Source organism: Leptonychotes weddellii, chromosome X (genome assembly GCF_054177405.1).
Source record: "Leptonychotes weddellii isolate Sample4059 chromosome X, ASM5417740v2, whole genome shotgun sequence".
Classification (NCBI taxonomy): Eukaryota; Metazoa; Chordata; class Mammalia; order Carnivora; family Phocidae; genus Leptonychotes; species Leptonychotes weddellii.
The window spans coordinates 815,355-834,023 of record NC_138385.1 but is presented as its reverse complement, the minus strand read 5'-3'; the positions used below and the strand labels follow the sequence as shown (position 1 = coordinate 834,023).

The window sequence follows — 18,669 nt, the reverse complement described above, 5'->3', positions numbered from 1 at the left end:
GCCTGGGTGGCTCAGTTGGTTAAGCAACTGCCTTCGGCTCAGGTCATGATCCTGGAGTCCCGGGATCGAGTCCCGCATCGGGCTCCCTGCTCGGCAGGGAGTCTGCTTCTCCCTCTGACCCTCCTCCCTCTCATGCTCTCTGTCTCTCATTCTCTCTCTCAAAATAAATAAATAAATAAAATCTTTAAAAAAAAAAATAAAAATAAAAGTAAGGAACACAAAAGACAAAAACGAAGCAGAGATTTCAGCAGCTGCACATTGTGTGCAGAAGTAGACTCCAGAAAATTAGTCTGAGCGTCATTAAACAAACATACACCATAATAACAAATCCTAGGTGGAATCAGAATGCAGTTGCTATATTATCTAAAATAGCCAATTTTTAAGGGCTCCTGACTAGCTCAGTCAGTAGAGCATGCCACTCTTGATCTCGGGATTGTAAATTTGAGCCCCAAGTTGGGGACAGAAATTACTTAAATAAAAATCTTTAAAATAGTCAGTTTTCTTTTTTTTTTAAGATTTTATTTATTTATTTGAGAGAGAGAGAAAGAGTACACAGAGGAGAGTAAGAGGGAGAAGCAGGCTTCCCACTGAGCAGGGAGCCCGATGCGGGGCTCAATCCCAGGACCCTGAGATCATGACCTGAGCCCAAGGCAGACACTTAACCGACTGAGCCATCCAGGCGTCCCATTTAAAGAAATTTTTATTTTATTTTTTTTTAAAGATTTTATTTATTCATTAGAGAGGGAGAGAGAGCACACAAGCAGGGGGAGAGGCAGAGGGAGAGGGAGAAGCCGACTCTCCGCTGAGCTGTGAGCCCGACATGGGACTCAATCCCAGGACCTGGAGATCATGACCTGAGCCAAAGGTAGACGCTTAACTGACTGAGCCACCCAGGTGCACCTAAAATAGTCGGTTTTCAACAAAAAATTAAAACAGACACAAAGAAGGGGTAAAATAATGATCCATACACAGGAAAAAAAATCAGTCAATAAAAACTGTCTCTGAAAAGTTCTAGATATTGGAATTAGCAGGAAAGACTTCAAAACTGCTATTACTTTTTTAAGAGTTTATTTATTTGAGAGAGAGAGAGAAAGAGAGAGCACAAGCAGGGGGAGAGGGAGAATAGACTCCCTGCTGAGCAAGGGACCTGATGCAGGACTCGATCCCAGGACCCTAAGATCATGACCTGAGCCAAAGGCAGCTGCTTAACGACTGAGCCACCCAGGCGCCCAAAACTGTTATTATTAATATGTTCAAAGAACCAAATGGAAACCATGTTCAAAAAATTACAAGATAGGGGCACCTGGGTGGCTCAGTCGGTTAAATTGCCTATTCTGGATTCCAGCTCAGGTCATGATCTTGGGGTCCTGGGATAGAGCTCTGCATCAGGCTCTGCATTCAGCAGGGAGTCTGCTTCAGGATCCTCTCTGTCCTTCTCCCTCTCCCCTGCAAATGAATAAATAAATCCTTAGGGGTGCCTGGGTGGCTCAGTCATTAAGCATCTGCCTTTGGCTCAGGTCATGGTCCCAGGGTCCTGGGATCGAGCTCTATGCCTGGCTCCCGGCTCAGTAGGGAGTCTGCTTCTCCCTCTCTCCCTGCCCCTCCACCTTGCTCATGCTCTCTCTTGCTATCTCTCTCAAATAAATAAAATCTTTAAAATAAATAAATAAATCTTTAAAAAAAGTTGTAAGATAATATAACAATGACTCATCAATAAAAAGTTAGAAATTGGAAAAAAGCAAATGGAATTTTGGAGTTGAAAAGTACAATAACTACAATGTAAATTCACAAGAAGTCCTCAAGAGAAGATGTGAACTGATAGAAAAATCAATGAACTCCAAATAGATCAATATAAATTGTCCAGTCTGAAAAAGAAATAATGAGAATGAAGAAAAACGAACAAAGCCTCAAAGACTTGTCACCATCACGTGTACTAACATACATGTAATTAGAGTCCTACAAGGAGAGGAGAGAAGGGAGAAAAAAAAAGGAGGTAATTCTTTTGAAGAAACAATGGCAGAATACTTCCCAAATTTGATGAAGAACATTAATCTACATCTAAGAAGCTCAAAGAACTCCAAGTAAGCTAAACACAAACACATCAATACCTAGACACATCATAGTCAAATGTTGAAAATCAAAGGCAAGGAGAAAATCTCGAATGCAGTAAGAGAAAACCAGCTCTCTAGGTACAAGAGAATCACAGTAAGATTAATAGCAGACTACTCATCGGAAACAATGGAAAGCCAGAAGGTAGTAGGATTAGAAATTCAAAATGCTGAAAGAAAAAAATCTGTCAAACGAGAATTCTACATCCGGCATAACTGTATTTCAAAAATGAAGGTGAAATAAAAACATCCCCAGAGAAACAAAGATCGAGAGAACTTACTGCTAGCAGATCTTCCTTATAAGAAATACTAAAGGAAGACCCTAATACAGGTTGAAAGGGAAATGACACCAGATGGTAACGCAAACCCTCACAAAGAACTAAAGAGAATCATGTAGGGTAAATATAAAAGACTGTAGAAGTATATAATTTTCTCATTTCTTCTCTTAACTGATTTAAAAGACAAACGCATAAAACAATAATCCAAAACTTATTTGGGGAGAAGAGACACCTCCACAGTTGCTGCCGCATCGGGGATTTCCGGCTCTTTTTTCGTCGCCTTAAATTAGGATGTCTTTTATGAATAATCAAAAGCAGCAAAAGTCAGCGCTATCAGGCCAGCGTTTTAAACCAGAAAAAACGATGAAAAAGAGAGGTATGACCATACTCAGTTTCAAGACTGTACTATTCAAGGCTTCACTGAAACTGGTGCTGATTTGGAAGCAGTAGCAAAGTGTCTCGATGCTTCTGGAGCAAAACTTGATTACCGCCGACATGCAGAAACACTCTTGGACATGATGCGCAGATGTTTGTGTGTTCGCAGCACAAGAAGACCTGGAGACCATGCAAACATTTGCTCAGGTTTTTAACAAGTCAATCAGGCACTACAAATACCTGGAGAAAGGTTTTGAAGATGAAGTAAAAAAGCTGCTGCAGTTCTTAAAGGGTTTTTCAGAGTCAGAGAAGAACAAGCTGGCTATGTTGATCGGTGTTCTTCTGGCTAATGGGACACTTAATGCATCCATTCTTAATAGCTTTTCTAATGAGAATTTGGTTAAAGAAGGGGTTTCAGCAGCTTTTGCCGTAAAGCTCTTTAAATCATGAATACATGAAAAAGATATCTATGCAGTAGCTGCAAGTCTTTTTTCCTGCCAATAAACATAGCGTTGAACACTTCACCAAGTATTTCACTGAGGCAGGCTTGAAAGAACTTTCAGAATATGTTCAGAATTAGCAAACCCGAGAGCTCGAGAGGAACTCCAGAAAGAACTTCAAGAACAGATGTCCTGTGGTGATCCATGTAAGGATATAATTTTGTATGTCAAGGAGGAGATGAAAACAAAAACAAAAACAACATCCCAGAACCCGTTGTCATTGGAATAGTCTGGTAGCAGAGCAAGCCATCAGGCACTTGAAGCAATACAGCCCATTACTTGCTGCCTTTACTACCCAAGGTCAGTCTGAGCTGACTGTTACTGAAGATTCAAGAGTATTGCTATGACAACATTCATTTCATGAAAGCCTTCCAGAAAATAGTGGTGCTTTTTTATAAACCTGAAGTCCTGAGTGAAAAGCCCATTCTGAAGTTGTATAAAGATGCACATGTTGCAAAGGGGAGAAGTGTCTTCCTTGAGCAAATGAAAAAGTTTGTAGAGTAGCTCAAAGGTGTTAAAGAAGAATCTGAGTCTGAAGCTGAAGAAGGTGACTGAATTTTGAAACTACACCCTCAGTAAAGCGAACAGGCATTGTAGATAAAATGTCATGTCTCATGTGTCCTGGTTCTTGCATCTTCCTACCTCCCTATATCAAGCACGATGTAAGGGCTTTCATGGCAAATTTTAACTGTTTCTACGGTTACTGGAAATGTTGGGTTTAGTTTCTAAAACCAGGGTTTTTTTTAAGGTTTTATTTATTTATTTGACAGAGAGAGAGACAGTGAGAGAGGGAACACAAGCAGGGGGAGTGGGAGAGGGAACACAAGCAGGGGGAGTGGGAGAGGGAGAAGCAGGCTCTCTGCCGAGCAGGGAGCCCGATGCGGGGCTCGATCCCAGGATCCCGGGATCATGACCTGAGCCGAAGGCAGACGCTTAATGACTGAGCCACCCAGGCGCCCCTAAATAAATAAAATCTTAAAAAAAAAGATAAAACTTAAAAAAAAGAAAAAGGACGTCCTTTTATATAACTGCAGTGCTTTTTATCAAATTCAGCAAATTCGACATTGATATAATATTATTATCTAATATAAGCAGAGAACTACCTGACTTTTCTACAAATATGAACCATTGCATTGAATGGATATAGAATAATGTATTTAACCATGTCTCTATTAATGAACATTAAGGTTAATTCCAATCTTTCACAATTTTCAATCACCAACCATGTACACATATAATTTTCTACATGTGAAAGCATTTTTTTTCTTAAGATTCTATTTATTTATTTGAGAGAGAGACAGACAGCATGAGAGAGAGCGAGCACCAGCAGAGGGGAAGGGCAGAGGCAGAGGGAGAAGCATGCTCCCCGCGGAGCAGGGAGCGGGGCTCTATCCCAGGACCCTGGAATCATGACGTCATCTAAGCCAAAGGCAGCCACTGAAGCGACTGAGCCACCCAGGTGCCCCATTTCTGTAGGTAAAATTGCCCTTCACAGGAGTTAAACCAATCTACACCATCTACCAAAATTACAAATACTATACAGTCCCCATTCAAACACTGCTGCTGTCCCAATACTGTCCTTAAGAGCAACTGTAGGCTACATTCCTAGAAGCGAAATTGCTGGGCCATAAGGTATGTTTCTACTAATGTAAAAAATCACCAAGATATATTCTTTTTAAAATTTTTAAAGTTTTTTTAAAGATTTTATTTTGATCACCCAATGCCCATCACAAGTGCCCGCCTTCATCCCCATCACCTAGTTCACCCAACCCCTCACCCCACCTCCCCTCTGCTGACCACCAGTGTGTTCTCTATAGTTAAGAGTCTGTTTCTTGGTTTGTCTCTCTTTTTCCCTTTGCTCGTTTGTTTCTTAAATACCACATATGAGTGAAATCATATGCTATTTGTTTTTCTCTGACTGACTTATTTCACTTAGTATTATATTCTCTAGCTCTATCTATGTCATTGCAAATGACAAGATTTCATTCCTTTTTTCTTATTTTATTTTTAAGTAATCTCTACAACCTAAGGCTCAAACTCATAACCCCAAGATCAAGAGTCGCATGCTCTACTGAGCCAGCTAGGCGCCCCTCATTCTTTTTTATGGCTGAATAATATCCAAGATATATTCTTAAGAGGAATATCAATGGATACGGTAGAGTGTAAGAATGCTACTATTTGCATTAAAAAGTAGATTATATATGCATATTTTCTTGAATATCCAGAAAACTCTCAAGAAGGATATGGGTGATAGGGAAAGAGCAAACAGGAGACAGAGGTACAAAGGAGACTTTTCATTGTATAACTTTTTGCTTTCTGGAGGAGGAAGAATTGGGGGTAGGATTTGAAACCAGAAGGGCCCTCAGTTAGGAAGTCACTTATCAGAGCCTGTTTCTCCACCCATAAACATTAGAAAAGGAAAGCAAAATAAGGAATATTTCATTAATTTGCCAGTCATCCTTGTGCAGGGGCCATGCTGATCTTCTCTGTATCATTCCAATTTTAGTGTATGTGCTGCCGAAGTAAGCACTATGTACCTTCTTATAATAGTGAGTTTGAAATATAAATATTCCTTTAAAAATTAAATAAATGAGGGCGCCTGGGTGGCTCAGTTGGTTAAGCGACTGCCTTCAGCTCAGGTCATGATCCTGGAGTCCCAGGATCGAGTCCCGCATCGGGCTCCCTGCTCGGCAGGGAGTCTGCTTCTCCCTCTGATGCTCTCTGTCTCTCATTCTCTCTCTCTCAAATAAATAAATGAAATCTTTAAAAAAAATTAAATAAATGAAATTTGGACTCAAAATATGAATTATACAGCAGATTAGGCACAACCGAAGAGAGACTTCAAAAATTGAAAGAAATTACTAGAATTCAGTACAAAGAGATGAAAGATGTAAAAGAGAATTCAAGAAACACACAAGACAGAGTGTGAAATCTATAATACATATAATTGGACCCCCAGAGGAAAAATAGGGACAATGGAGAGGCACTATTTGAAGATACAGTAACTGTGAATCTATAAGCCACAAAAAGAATTAAAATCATCCCAGAATGAAGTTAGGAGATGCCAGAAGCAATGATAAACTAGCAAAATACTTAATGTAAGTGAAGGTTAAAAAAAATGACTGTAGGGGCGCCTGGGTGGCTCAGTCGGTTAAGCGGCTCCCTTCGGCTCGGGTCATGATCCCAGGGTCCTGGGATCGAGCCCCGCATCAGGCTCCCTGCTCGGCGGGGAGCCTGCTTCTCCCTCTCCCACTCCTCCCTACTTGTGTTCCCTCTCTAGCTGTGTCTCTCTCTGTCAGATAAATAAATAAAATCTTTTAAAAAAAATGACTGTACAAAATAATACCAATGTTTATCCTATGGGATTTAAAGATAGAAGTAAAATATTACACGGTATACGCAAATAATGAATCATGGAACACTACATCAAAAATTAATGATGTAATGTACGATGATTAACATAACATAATAATAAAAAAATAAAATACTACATGGTATTAGTATATTAAGTTGGGAGAGGTAATTAGGTCTTAAGCATTCTAATGTCTTTGTATTACATTGGGAGAAGAGTAAGGATATTGATAAATTTCAGATATTAAGTATGCATGACAAAAATATAGAAGGTAATCACTAAAAGTAGAAATGGAATGTATAACTTCCAAATCAGTAGAGGTTACAACTGAAAAGAGGTAAAAAACAAAACTGAAAAGAGGTAGCAAACTCAATTCAGAAGAAAGCAAGGAATGAGATTACATGTAAGAAATTTTGTACAGGGCGCCTGGGTGGCTCAGTTGGTTAAGCGACTGCCTTCAGCTCAGGTCATGATCCCAGGGTCCTGGGATCAAGTCCCGCATCGGGCTCCCTGCTTTGCAGGGAGCCTGCTTCTCCCTCTCCCACTCCCCCTGCTTGTGTTCCCTCTCTCACTGTGTCTCTCTCTGTCAAATAAATAAATAAAATCTTTAAAAAAAAAAAAAAAGAAATTTTGTACAAACAGGAAAAACAGAAACCACAAAATAAAATGGTAAAAATGAATCTAATTAATGTAAATAGGTTAACCTTTCCAGTTAAAAGAGAAAGACTGTCAGACTAGATGAAAAATTTAAATAACAATACAAAAAATAGCTGTATGTTTTTTATAAAAAACGTATCTAAAATTTAGTCATGGAAAAGATGAAAGCCAAACAGTGAGAAAATACGTACCATGCCAATACTAACCTGTTGGTTAGTATTTATTAGTAGTATTTAGTACTTAATACAGGCATAGCTATGTTAATATCATATAAAATAGACTTTAAGACAAAAACATTACTAGAGAGTCATGACAAATTGATAAAAGTTTCAATTCACTAGGAAAATATAAAATCCTAAGACGTATGTAACTAATAACATAGCTTTTAATGATACACAGAAAAATCTGACAGAATTATAAAGGAGAAAGAGACACTCACTCTTCAATCATAGGGGTAGACTTGAACATACCTCTTGGTAACTGCTACAATAAAGGAAACAAAAACAGTGCAGATAGAGGAGGGATGAATGACATGATCACTGAAGAACTTGACCTGAGTGACCTGCATAGAATACCTCACTGAGCAATTTCAGAGTATGCATACTTTTCAAGTATATTCAGATTATTCACAAAAATACCTGTGTATTGAGCTGCAAAGAAATCTCAAATTTCTAAGGACTGAACTAGAGGATGTTCTCTAACCAAAATATAATCAATGAGAAAAATCACTAGAAAATTCTCAGGTTTGGAAATTAAGAAATGCAGTTGTAAATAATGTATGGGGCAAAGAAGAGACCACAATGAAAACTAGAAAATATTTTGAATTGAATGAAAATGAAAATATGACATCTCAAAATGTGTGGGATGTGGCTAAGACAATGTTTACAGAAAATCTGTAGCCTTAAACATGTACGTTAGTTAAAAAAGAAAGGCAGAAATTCAATAAGCCACCCATCCATTAAAAGAATTTAGGGAAATATGCAAATTACCTCCAAGGACGTACAACAGGAGTCAGGAAACTTTTTCTGGAAAGAACCAAATGGTATTTTTTTTTTTTTTTTTTACAACCCCTTAAAAGTGTAAAAACCATTCTTAGTTGGTGGGCTGTAAAAAAACAGGCTGTTGGTCAGATTTGGCCCATAGGCCACAGTTTGCTGACCCAAGAAGGAAGGACAGAATAAAGATATGAGCAAAAGTTTATGCAACAGAAAACAAATATACAACTGGAAAAAAATTCAACAAAGCCAAAATTTGTACTCTGGTAAACAAACAAACAAAAAACAAAACAAAACAAAACCCAATGCAAAACAGGAGTGCCTGGCTGGCTCAGTGGGTAGAGCATGTGACTCTTGATCTCGGGATCGTGAGTACAAGCCGCATTTTGGGCGTAGAGCTTACTTGAAACAAAACAACTAGTAAAAATGATAAACTGCCAGCAAGACTGATTAAGAAAAACAGATGAAGGGTGCCTGGGTGGCTCAGTTGGTTAAGCGACTGCCTTCGGCTCAGGTCATGATCCTGGAGTCCCGGGATCGAGTCCCACTTCGGGCTCCCTGCTCAGCAGGGAGTCTGCTTCTCTCTCTGACCCTCCCCCCTCTCATGCTCTCTCTCTATCTCATTCTCTCTCTCAAATAAATAAATAAAATCTTTAAAAAAAAAAAAAAAAAAAGAAAAACAGATGAAGGCCAACATTATGAATATCAGGAATGAAAAGAAGCTATTATTACAGATCCTACAGATAGCAAGAGGCTATTATAATCAATTTTATGACAATAAATTTGAAAAATTAGGAGAAATAAACAGATTGCTTGAAAAATATAGAAAATCTGAATAGTCTATTAAAGACTAAAGAAAGAAACTGACTCCTTAATTTAAACATCTTTCCTCAAAGCAAACCCCATGTCCCAGGGGCTTTTCTAGTAAATTTTAGCAATCAACTAAGGTAGAAATAATACCAATCATACACAAATTTTTCTAAACACTAAAAAAGAAGAAAACTTTCTAGGTTGTTTTATGAAGTCAGCATAACCTTTTTCTCTCCTACCAAAACCTGACAGAGTTATCAGAAGAAAAGAAAAGTATAGGACAATCTCCCTCAGAAACACAGATCAAAAAACAAGTTCAAAACATAATATGAGCAAAACAAATCTAGTAATTTATTTAAAGGATACCCTTTATGATGAAGTTGAGTTTATTTTAGGAATGCAAGGTTGGTTTGGCATTCAAAAAAATCAACCAATAAACTTCCTCACATTAAGAAGATAAAAGAGAAAAATCATATGATCATAAAATGTTTCGGGGCGCCTGGGTGGCTCAGTCATTGAACGTCTGCCTTCGGCTCAGGTCATGATCCCAGGGTCCTGGGATCGAGCCCTGCATCGGGCTCCTTGCTCGGCGGGAAGCCTGCTTCTCCCTCTCCCACTCCCCCTGCTTGTGTTCCCTCTCTCGCTGTGTCTCTCTCTGTCAAATGAATGAATAAAATCTTAAAAAAATAAAAATAAAAATAAAATAAAATAAAATGTTTCAACAAATTCAATATCTATTATGAGTTTTAAAAAATAACACTTGGCTAAGTAGTGTTATCAGAGAATGTCTTTAATCTACTGAATGGTATGAATGGTATTGACAAAAATCTGCAGGTCGCATTATAATGGTGAAACGCTGGAATAAGAGAAGGATCCTTGTTATGACCACTCAGATTCAGCAATGTCCTAGACTTCCTAGCCCAAGCAGGGACAGGAGAAAAAGTAAATGAAAGTATGTGTTATAAAAGATGAAATGCAGTTATTATTAGTATTTGCATGTGATATGATTGTAAACAAAGAAAATGCAACATAATCTCTAGTTTAGAAAAGCTAGATACAAAATCAAAACATCAAACTAAATTAATTTTTTAAAGATTTTATTTCTTCATTTGACAGAGAGAGAGAGAGAGAGAGCACAAGCAAGGGAATAGCAGAGGGAGAGGGAGAAGCAGGCTCCCCGCTAAGCAGGGAGCCCAACGTGGGGCTCTATCCCAGGATGCTGGGATCATGACTTGAGCCGAAGGCAGACGCTCACCAACAGAGCCACCCAGATGCCCCAAAACTAAATTAATTTTTTTAAAAGTTTTATTTATTTATTTGACAGAGAGAGACAGCGAGAGAGGGAACACAAGCAGGGGGAATGGGAGAGGGAGAAGCAGGCTCCCGCTGAGTGGGCAGCCCGAGGCGTGGCTCGATCCCAGGACCCTGGGATCAGGACCTGAGCCCAAGACAGACGCTTAACAACTCAGCCACCCAGGCACCCCTAAATTAATTTTTAGGTAGTAGCAAAAAAGTTATTAAAATACCATTGACAATAACATTAAAAAAAGAAGAAATATGTGGAATTGCGTTAATAAGAGATATGCAAGACTTCACTAAAAACTATAAATCAAATTGTAGACAGAAATCAAATAAGACCTATATAAATGGAAGGATATTTCCTGTTCATGAGCTGAAAAACTCAACATTGTATGGATGTCAAATCTTCACAAGTTGGATTTGTGTCTGTATGTTTGGAACCTGACCAGCTGACTCTAAACTTGGCCTAGAGGGGCGACTGGGTGGCTCAGTCGTTAAGCGTCTGCCTTCCGCTCAGGTCATGATGCCAGGGTCCTGGGATCAAGTCCCACATCGGGCTCCTTGCTCGGCGGGAAGCCTGCTTCTCCCTCTCCCACTCTCCCTGCTTGTGTTCCCTCTCTCGCTATCTCTCTCTGTCGAAAAATTAAAAAAAATAAAAAATAAACTTGGCCTAGAATAGGCATGGTACTCTTTAAGAACAGATGGGAAGGGGGTGCCTGGGTGGCTCAGTTGGTTAAGCGACTGCCTTCAGCTCAGGTCATGATCCTGGAGCCCCAGGATCAAGTCCCGCATTGGGCTCCCTGCTCAGCAGGGAGTCTGCTTCTCCCTCTGACCCTCCCCCCTCTCATGCTCTCTCTCTATCTCATTCTCTCTCAAATAAATAAATAAAATCTTAAAAAAAAAAAAAGAACAGATGGGGAAGACTTCAAGACAGAAGTGTCAATAATTAAGGGATTGTGGCATTGGTGCAGACTGGACCATGGGGCCCAATGGGAGAGAAAGCAGAGCTGAGAGGCAGACCCTCCCATACACAGCATTTCCTTTATGGCAGAGGGGGCACTGGAGAGTGTTGGGAATTCGAGGGCCTTTGCAATCGAGGGTGCTGGGTCACTGGACAGAGATCCATGTGGACAATAATGAACCTTGACTCCACTCTGCTGTTACACACAACCATTGATTCCAGGGAGACCTCAACGGGCTAGGCAGAATAATCAAGTTGACGTACTCCCTCTGCTTTATTGGATCCATTTTGCTTCTATCCATCACTGTCGTTTTGGGTCTTTGTTTCATGGTCAAAACCTCTGTGGTTTTTTTTTTTTTTAAGATTTTATTTATTTATTTGACAGAGAGAGACAGCAAGAGAGAGAACACAAGGAAGGGGGAGTGGGAGAGGGAGAAGCAGGGTTCCCACCGAGCAGGGAGCCCGATGCGGGGCTCAATCCCAGGACCCTGGGATCATGACCTGAGCCGAAGGCAGATGTTTAACAACTGAGCCACCCAAGAGCCCCAAAACCTCTGTTTCAATGAGTTGCATTTTGATGAGACTTTGTTGCTTTCATGTAAAAGAATACAACCTAATTGTTTTAGGTCTGTCTTGAAATTTTAAATTATTTCAATGTTTTGTTCTCCAATTTGAGACCTTTTTAAAAAGATTTCATAAGTGGGCGCCTGGGTGGCTCGGTTGGTTAAGCGACTGCCTTCAGCTCAGGTCATGATCCTGGAGTCCGTGGATCGAGTCCCGCATCAGGCTCCCTGCTCGGCAGGGAGTCTGCTTCTCCCTCTGACCCTTGCCCCTCTTATGTGCTCTCTCTCTCTCAAATAAATAAATAAAATCTTAAAAAAAAAAAAAGATTTTATAAGTAATCTCTACACCCAATGTGGGGCTTCAACTTACAAACCCCAAGATCAAGAGTCGCATGCTCTCCCGACTGAGCCAGTCAGGCACTCCTTCAATTTCACTTTCCAGAATCTGCTTACATACTCTTTCAGTTTTCCCCTTTTGCCCACTGTTCACACGTTAGCACGTTAGGACCCTTTGTGTACTCAGCTACACTCATCTCATCGAGGTTGGCAGAAAGTAACGTGTAAAGGTCGCATCACTAGGGGCACTGGGGGAGGTCTCTGCCAGAGTGCCTTAGCTCCACAGTCAGAATGAGAAATTGACACAATTTGAAATGGGTTTGCATTTCTTAAACTTGCAGAATTCCTTTAAGATATGACCTTATAGGTAGCAGTGTGGGAGTGATTACATTGATCATATTCAGTTGGAACACTGGCGGGGGGGGCGGGGGTGGAGAGAGGGAGGGAGAGGGGAGAGAGGAGGCAGCAAGGCAACCCCATCAGAATAAACAGCTTTACAGAGAAAGGCAAAAGAGGGCTCCAGGAGGGCATGCCAACAGACCAAGCTGATAGGGCTGGGTGAGAATTATCTTAATGGTGACAACTTGGTAAAAAGCTCTACCACTAAAACCTGGAAAGAACGTGTCAGGTGGGAGGAGGAATAGGGCCGATGGGATTGCTGGAAAAGAAAAGAGCTATGGTCTACCATCACACTTCTCACTAAGCACGTGAGAGCCAAAGAATGGAATCTGGCTGAACGGAGGCAAAATATATCACCTTCTGTACCGAGTGGGACCCTGAGTAACTCCAAACAAACACCAGGAGCTTAGTCTCAGGTAGGGAGCCCATCACACGGACAGAGGCATGGCTAAGGGACAAGGGCTCTGACTTCCTTCAGCGGCCACAGGGACTTAAGGATCTCTACTGGTGGCCAGACTTGAAGGGGAATTTCGAGCATTCAGGGTGTGTGCTTCCACCAATGGCCTGGCTCTATTGGAAGACCAGCCTGGCTTGAGTCAGGGACACTTGCAATGTCCTCGTGTGGACACAAGGAGTAAAGAGGAGGCAGGCTTCACTCTCACTGTCAGCATCCAACACTTACCTTTCCAGGTCCTCATGTTATCTAAACCAGAGAGAGAGATTCTTCTTGGTGCCATAGTGCACTCTGGCTTCTTGAGCTGCTTCTCTGGGCGCCGTTCAGAGAGATGGCTTGGCTTTGGGGGGCGGGGAGGTGGCATGTTGCACATGATGTCTAGTTCTTTTGCCTCATAGGGCAAGGAACCTTGGTTTTTATCTACCTGAATGGTGGAATTTAAGGAAGTTTCTGGCAATGGTGAAGAACAGTGATCCCTGGTTGGCCCATTGATATCTCTGCTCCATATCAGGGCAGCCTGAGGCCTCAGGGAAGGCGCCTTCTGAGAGCCACTCCCATGGCGTGAGGGGTGGGCCAAGTTACTGGGGGGCACGGGCTGCAGGCAGTCAACAAAAACGTCATCAAATGAAGTCTGTTCCAATGAGCGGTCTGAGTTTGACCAGCTATCACATCTGGTGGGCAGACTGCGGGGAAAAAAGCATATAAATGTGACTGAAATGGAGCAAGTCCCTGGCAGAAGTCAGAAGAGGAAGGCCACCTATTCACGACAAAACCCATGCTGGCCTCTTTCCCATGCTTCCACATTCCCTCCACAGCCCTCACCAATGCCTGGATGCAGGAACCAATGGTTTGTTGATTTTTGTCATCCTATCGGTGTCAGATACATATGAAAATTCAAGGTTAGACATGAAAGCCACATGCATGACTCAGCCCTCATAGTGGTTGATGGTGATCTGTCCCCACCTTGGCTGCCGCAGGAAGAGGTGAGGGGAGACACACCCGCTAGCAGATGCTACAGCTAAATGGACTGATTTGGTCAGGCATGCTGAGCACACATGTCAGCACTAGAGCCTGCCAGAGAAGGCAGCGGAGGTTCCACAGACACAGAGAGACGTGCACATGAGCATACCTGGTGTGCCGCGGTCTTCCAGTCTCACAGTTGGACAGAATCAGATAATCAGGAAGGGAGAGAAACTCTGACTCACTTCTGCTTTCCTCGGCGGCTACGGAATTCGTGCTTAGGTCATCTCTCGGCAAGGAGGTGGGAAGGGAGCTGGCAGGGGATGGCTGGAGGGAGCAGGGCATGCGAGAGAAGCTCTCCATGGAATCTGCTGGAGAAATCATTTCCTGGGTTAACGTTTAAGAATGGCTATAGCACTCACTCACAAATCTCAAACAGCATCTACGAGGCCAAATAGAAGATGCAAATCACAGCTGGTGTTTGTACTGATGGAGGAGACCATTTCCCCAAGCTATAAACAATGTCTGGGGAAGAAGGCCAATGTTCCAAGACTGAAGTGTTGAATCAATTAAGAGTAAAAAAAGCCAAGCATTCTTGGCCTAAAAATCTGCAGTAACATAGTCTACTCGCAGCTTCTTTATGGCTCTCGGCCGTAGCCCTGCATTACTGTTTATTCACTCAACAAATACACACACACACACGTATATTTATGCATAACATGTATGTACATACTTACATATGCATGTGTACATATGCATATATCTGCATATGCAGATATATGGGTATTTCTGTCTAGGCAGAATACCTCCTATTGCGCCTACTATGCGTGCAGAACTGTTCTAACTCTGCCAAGACAGACTCTGCCTTCACTGGAGTCTACAGTCCGCTAGAGGAGACAGACAAATAAAACATAAATAAAGAATAATGGTAATGATGTGTAAGGAAAAGGAAAGAAAGAAATAGGGTGTGATGGCTGGTAAAGCCGACATTTCTCAAGGAGCATGATATTCAGAGACTTCCAATGAAAAGCCGGCTTTTATTTCCCCTTTGAACCACGCTGGCAGAAGTTCAGGATTCCTGAGTCCGAGTGGCCAAGAACTGCCTGAGTTCAAGTCCAGGCTCTACTGGAACCGTAGGCCTGCTACCTACCTGCTGCAAGTTTCCTTCTTTGTAAAGCACATACACCACCAAATCGCTCTGAGGATAAGCTGAGCTAATACACAAGAGCATTTAGCAGAGCTCCTGGCTACAGTGCACATGATGCGTTGACTAGCTAGGGTTGCTGGATACAGGACCAAACGCTGTATGTGAAAAGCCACAAGAAAGGCCTCTGGGCGTGGTTCTCAGATGAAGAGGACTCTACTCTTACATCCTCTTAAAAACTAAGGGGGGGTGGGGTATAGGGAATGATAAAGGTCATAGGGGGTGGTTTCTGGCTTCCTCCAAATTCCCACCAGACCTGTCCACTTTCTGCCTGGTGTCTGACTCATTCCTGTTCCACTTTGGATACTGGGAAACATGTTATATATCTATGTTTTAGGATAACTCCCGGATGAGGAAAGAAATAGAGGAGACACATAACATTGCACACGGATATCTATGTAGTTTGGGCTGAAGGTAGGGACTAAGGTGGCAGAGAGTGAGCGGCAAGCCTGGAAGAATTGGTCAGGGACAGTCTGTTTGCACTGAGTTGGACTCTGGCCAGGAAGGATTCACTGCAACTTTGCAAGTAGGCTTCATCTGTTGTAGCAAGGATAAAGAGCTTGCCATCACTTCATTTCCTTTTATTTCAGTGCTTTCGAAGCTCAGTAATGTGACTGAATAGCTAACTGCACTTACTAAGCTTCCCAGGTTCATGAAAAGAAAAGGATTTTGTCCTCAGGAAGCACACGGTCCTGTGCCACCCTAGAGAGCTGCAGCTGACTCCCCACCGCCACCTAGCGTTCCAGTGTGTGTTTTCGTGGCAGGTGATAAGCATACAGTAAGGGTGGAGACGTTGAAGCCATTGGCCACTGGAACTTAGGACTGATTAACATGCTAAAGGAAATCAGAGTCAAGATCTCAACAGGTTGAGGATCAGGGGCTCCCCAGCAAACTCCATGAAGGTAAGTGAAATGTAACGCTAGGTGCACAATACGTAGGAATACATGTGCTTGCATGTGTATGAAAGAGAGAGCAAGAGTGAGCAAGCCCAGGAGTGGCCCAGGGCAACCTCAGAGCTAATTTGTCCTGCACACAGCTCAAGCTGATTGGAGATATGAGAAATTCTTCCCTGCCTATGAGAAGTAGCCGACTTCTGTCCTTCTACGTCCCCGGGCTGAACAACCCAGTCGACAACAGAAAAACTGGAGTTCTGTGAATTACCGAAAAACACTGATATTTAATATTTTCCGGAAATCAGCAGCAGCAACAGCGTGGGGAAAACCAGAGCCCTCCAGGACATCGTCACCCACATTCTACTTTTACTGCATCTGTTGTCTGTGGCTGATGCAAGCAAAGCTGTGGAGTGGCTTCGAAGCCACTGAAGTCACTTGTAACGTTCAGGATGTGGCACGTTCAGGCCTAAAATCTAGAACCAGGTGGAAGGAAGGCACCTCTAGCCGTGTACTTTGTGGGAACAATTCTGATATCAAGCAGCCTGTCCAGACACGCTTGAGGAGGCGGGCGGGCCTCGTCCCCGGCCCCTCCCGCGGCCACCCCCCCACCCCCGCCCCGCGCACAGGAACCCCAGCTCTGCTCTCACCTGCGCCATCCTCCAGCTGGCCGAGGTTGCAGACCTGACTGATGCTGTACACCCACACCAGCATTTCCACCTCGGTCTTGGCCACCAGATAAAAGGTACGAGAAGTCGTCTTGACAATGAACACGAAATTATTCTGAAACTCCTTCCGCACGAAGCCAGGGCCCACGTGCTTCCAGACGGCGCACTCGCTCAGGTCGATGGCGCGGATGGGCTTGCTCGAGTGCTTGCTCCTGTAGTACTCCAGCACGTCGGGGTTGCCGCTCATGCGGCCCCGCCGGAGGACAAACCAGCGCCTGCGCCAGGCCTGCGGAGAGGCGATGCGACAGGGAGTTACTGCACCCACGGCGCTTGCTTCATGACAAGGACGGCAGAAAACTCAACAAGGAAATGCAAGTCCACCCAGCTTTGGATGAAATGACTAATGCACCATCTTCGAGTCTGTTTTATTCAATGACTGTAAGGACGGGTCCTCAGGACTGGAGTCGTACAATCGTCACCACGGATGCGGCAAAGGTACGTAAAAGAAACGGATGTATACTCACGCTGAAAAAAAACCTTAGTGACGAATAAGAAAGCTTTCTTACCACCATCCGGCTCAGTCCAAAAGCCAAGATCAGACATTCAAATCAGACACAGATGAGGAGTGCCCACCATTGTATCACCTAACACTGTTATTTAACTTCTAGAGAGTTGCTCAACAAGAAAGGAAGAATCATATACATTTGACTTCATCATCTGAAGTTGACGACTGTCTTTCTGTAAACCCCCAAGTGCTCTACCAGAACCCATTTAGTCTCCAAAAATATCCTATGGGAGAGGTAACTATTTTTATGTCCATTTTCTGTATGAGAACATTGAGGTTCAGAGAAATTAACTAAGGTGTCCAGCTGCAGGAAGGGATTTGAACTCAAGTGAGGATGGAAGAACTAGTAATGAGTGTGAGGTAAAAGAAAAAGTAGAGAGGGGGAGTACAGCCAATTCTTTAGGGATGTCTGACTATAAAGTGGGAGAGCTCTGGGCCAAAGGATTTTTTTAAATTTTATTTTAGAGACAGAGCAAACAGTGGGACGGGGAGAGGGAGAGGGAGAGAGAATCTAAAGCAGATTACACGCTGAGCACAGAGTCCGACTCAGGGCTCAATCCCATGACTCAACCGTATGTGCCACCCCAGTGCCCCCAAAGGATTTTTTAAAAAAGATTTTATTTATTTGACAGCAAGAGAGCACAAGCAGGGTGAGCAGCAGAGGCAGAGGGAGAAGCAGGCTCCCCACTGAGCAGGGAGCCCGATGTGGGGCTCGATGCCAGGACCCTGGGATCGTGACCTGAGCCGAAGGCAGACGCTTAACGACTGAGCCACCCAGGTACCCCTTGAATTTTTTTTTTTTTTAAAGATGGAAGACACTTAAGCATTCACCTCGTAAATCACAGTGTTTCCCAATCCGGGATTGGGACGCCCCAGAGGGCATCTGACGAGAGGCGTGTTTTGCATGTCCTAAAGGTTGGGGGTGGAGCAGGACAGGAATTGTCTGGCCCAAAGCTATCATGCCCTGTTGAGAAACACTAAAACAATTAAAAGGAACTTTCCTCAGTGCAACAGGAATCTCAGAAAGAGCCAAGCATTGAGGTAAAATGATCAGGGAAAGCTTAGTCCATGCTCAGAAAAGAGAATGATGTTCCAAAGAAACATGGCTCTGCATGCCACAGGAGCTACTAGGGAAGACCTAGGGCTCCTCGGCTCCCCACTTACCCCTGACCTAGAATGAGCTACGTCCTTGGGTATGAGGCCTAGGAAAAGATGTTTATTGCAATTGACCGTGGCCCCGCCATTCTAAGGACTCCTCAGTATCTGTAAACTTCCCTGCCCTCTCCTGGAGAACT

The 18,669-nt window shown here is 42.9% G+C and overlaps 1 protein-coding gene, 1 non-coding gene and 1 pseudogene across 3 annotated transcripts in view; 1 reads left to right on the top strand and 2 right to left on the bottom strand.

The window, feature by feature from the left end:
- GAB3 (GRB2 associated binding protein 3) overlaps positions 1 to 18,669 on the bottom strand; it is a 72,648-nt gene that overhangs the window by 9,270 nt on the left and 44,709 nt on the right. Inside the window, exons 2-4 of one of the 2 annotated variants that reach the window (XM_081807998.1) lie at positions 16,792 to 17,095; positions 14,217 to 14,418; positions 13,316 to 13,770 (exon numbers count right to left, since the gene is read on the bottom strand). In XM_081807998.1, coding sequence (XP_081664124.1) covers positions 13,316 to 13,770; positions 14,217 to 14,418; positions 16,792 to 17,095 — 961 coding nt within the window. The remainder of the gene's footprint in view (positions 1 to 13,315; positions 13,771 to 14,216; positions 14,419 to 16,791; positions 17,096 to 18,669) is intronic. The other variant, XM_081807999.1, reaches the window with a different exon arrangement.
- Positions 2,618 to 3,842, top strand: LOC102742101 (eIF5-mimic protein 2 pseudogene; annotated as a pseudogene).
- On the bottom strand, positions 5,685 to 5,791 carry LOC115942982 (U6 spliceosomal RNA). Its single transcript, XR_004077572.1, has one exon. It is a non-coding gene; the product is annotated as a U6 spliceosomal RNA (small nuclear RNA).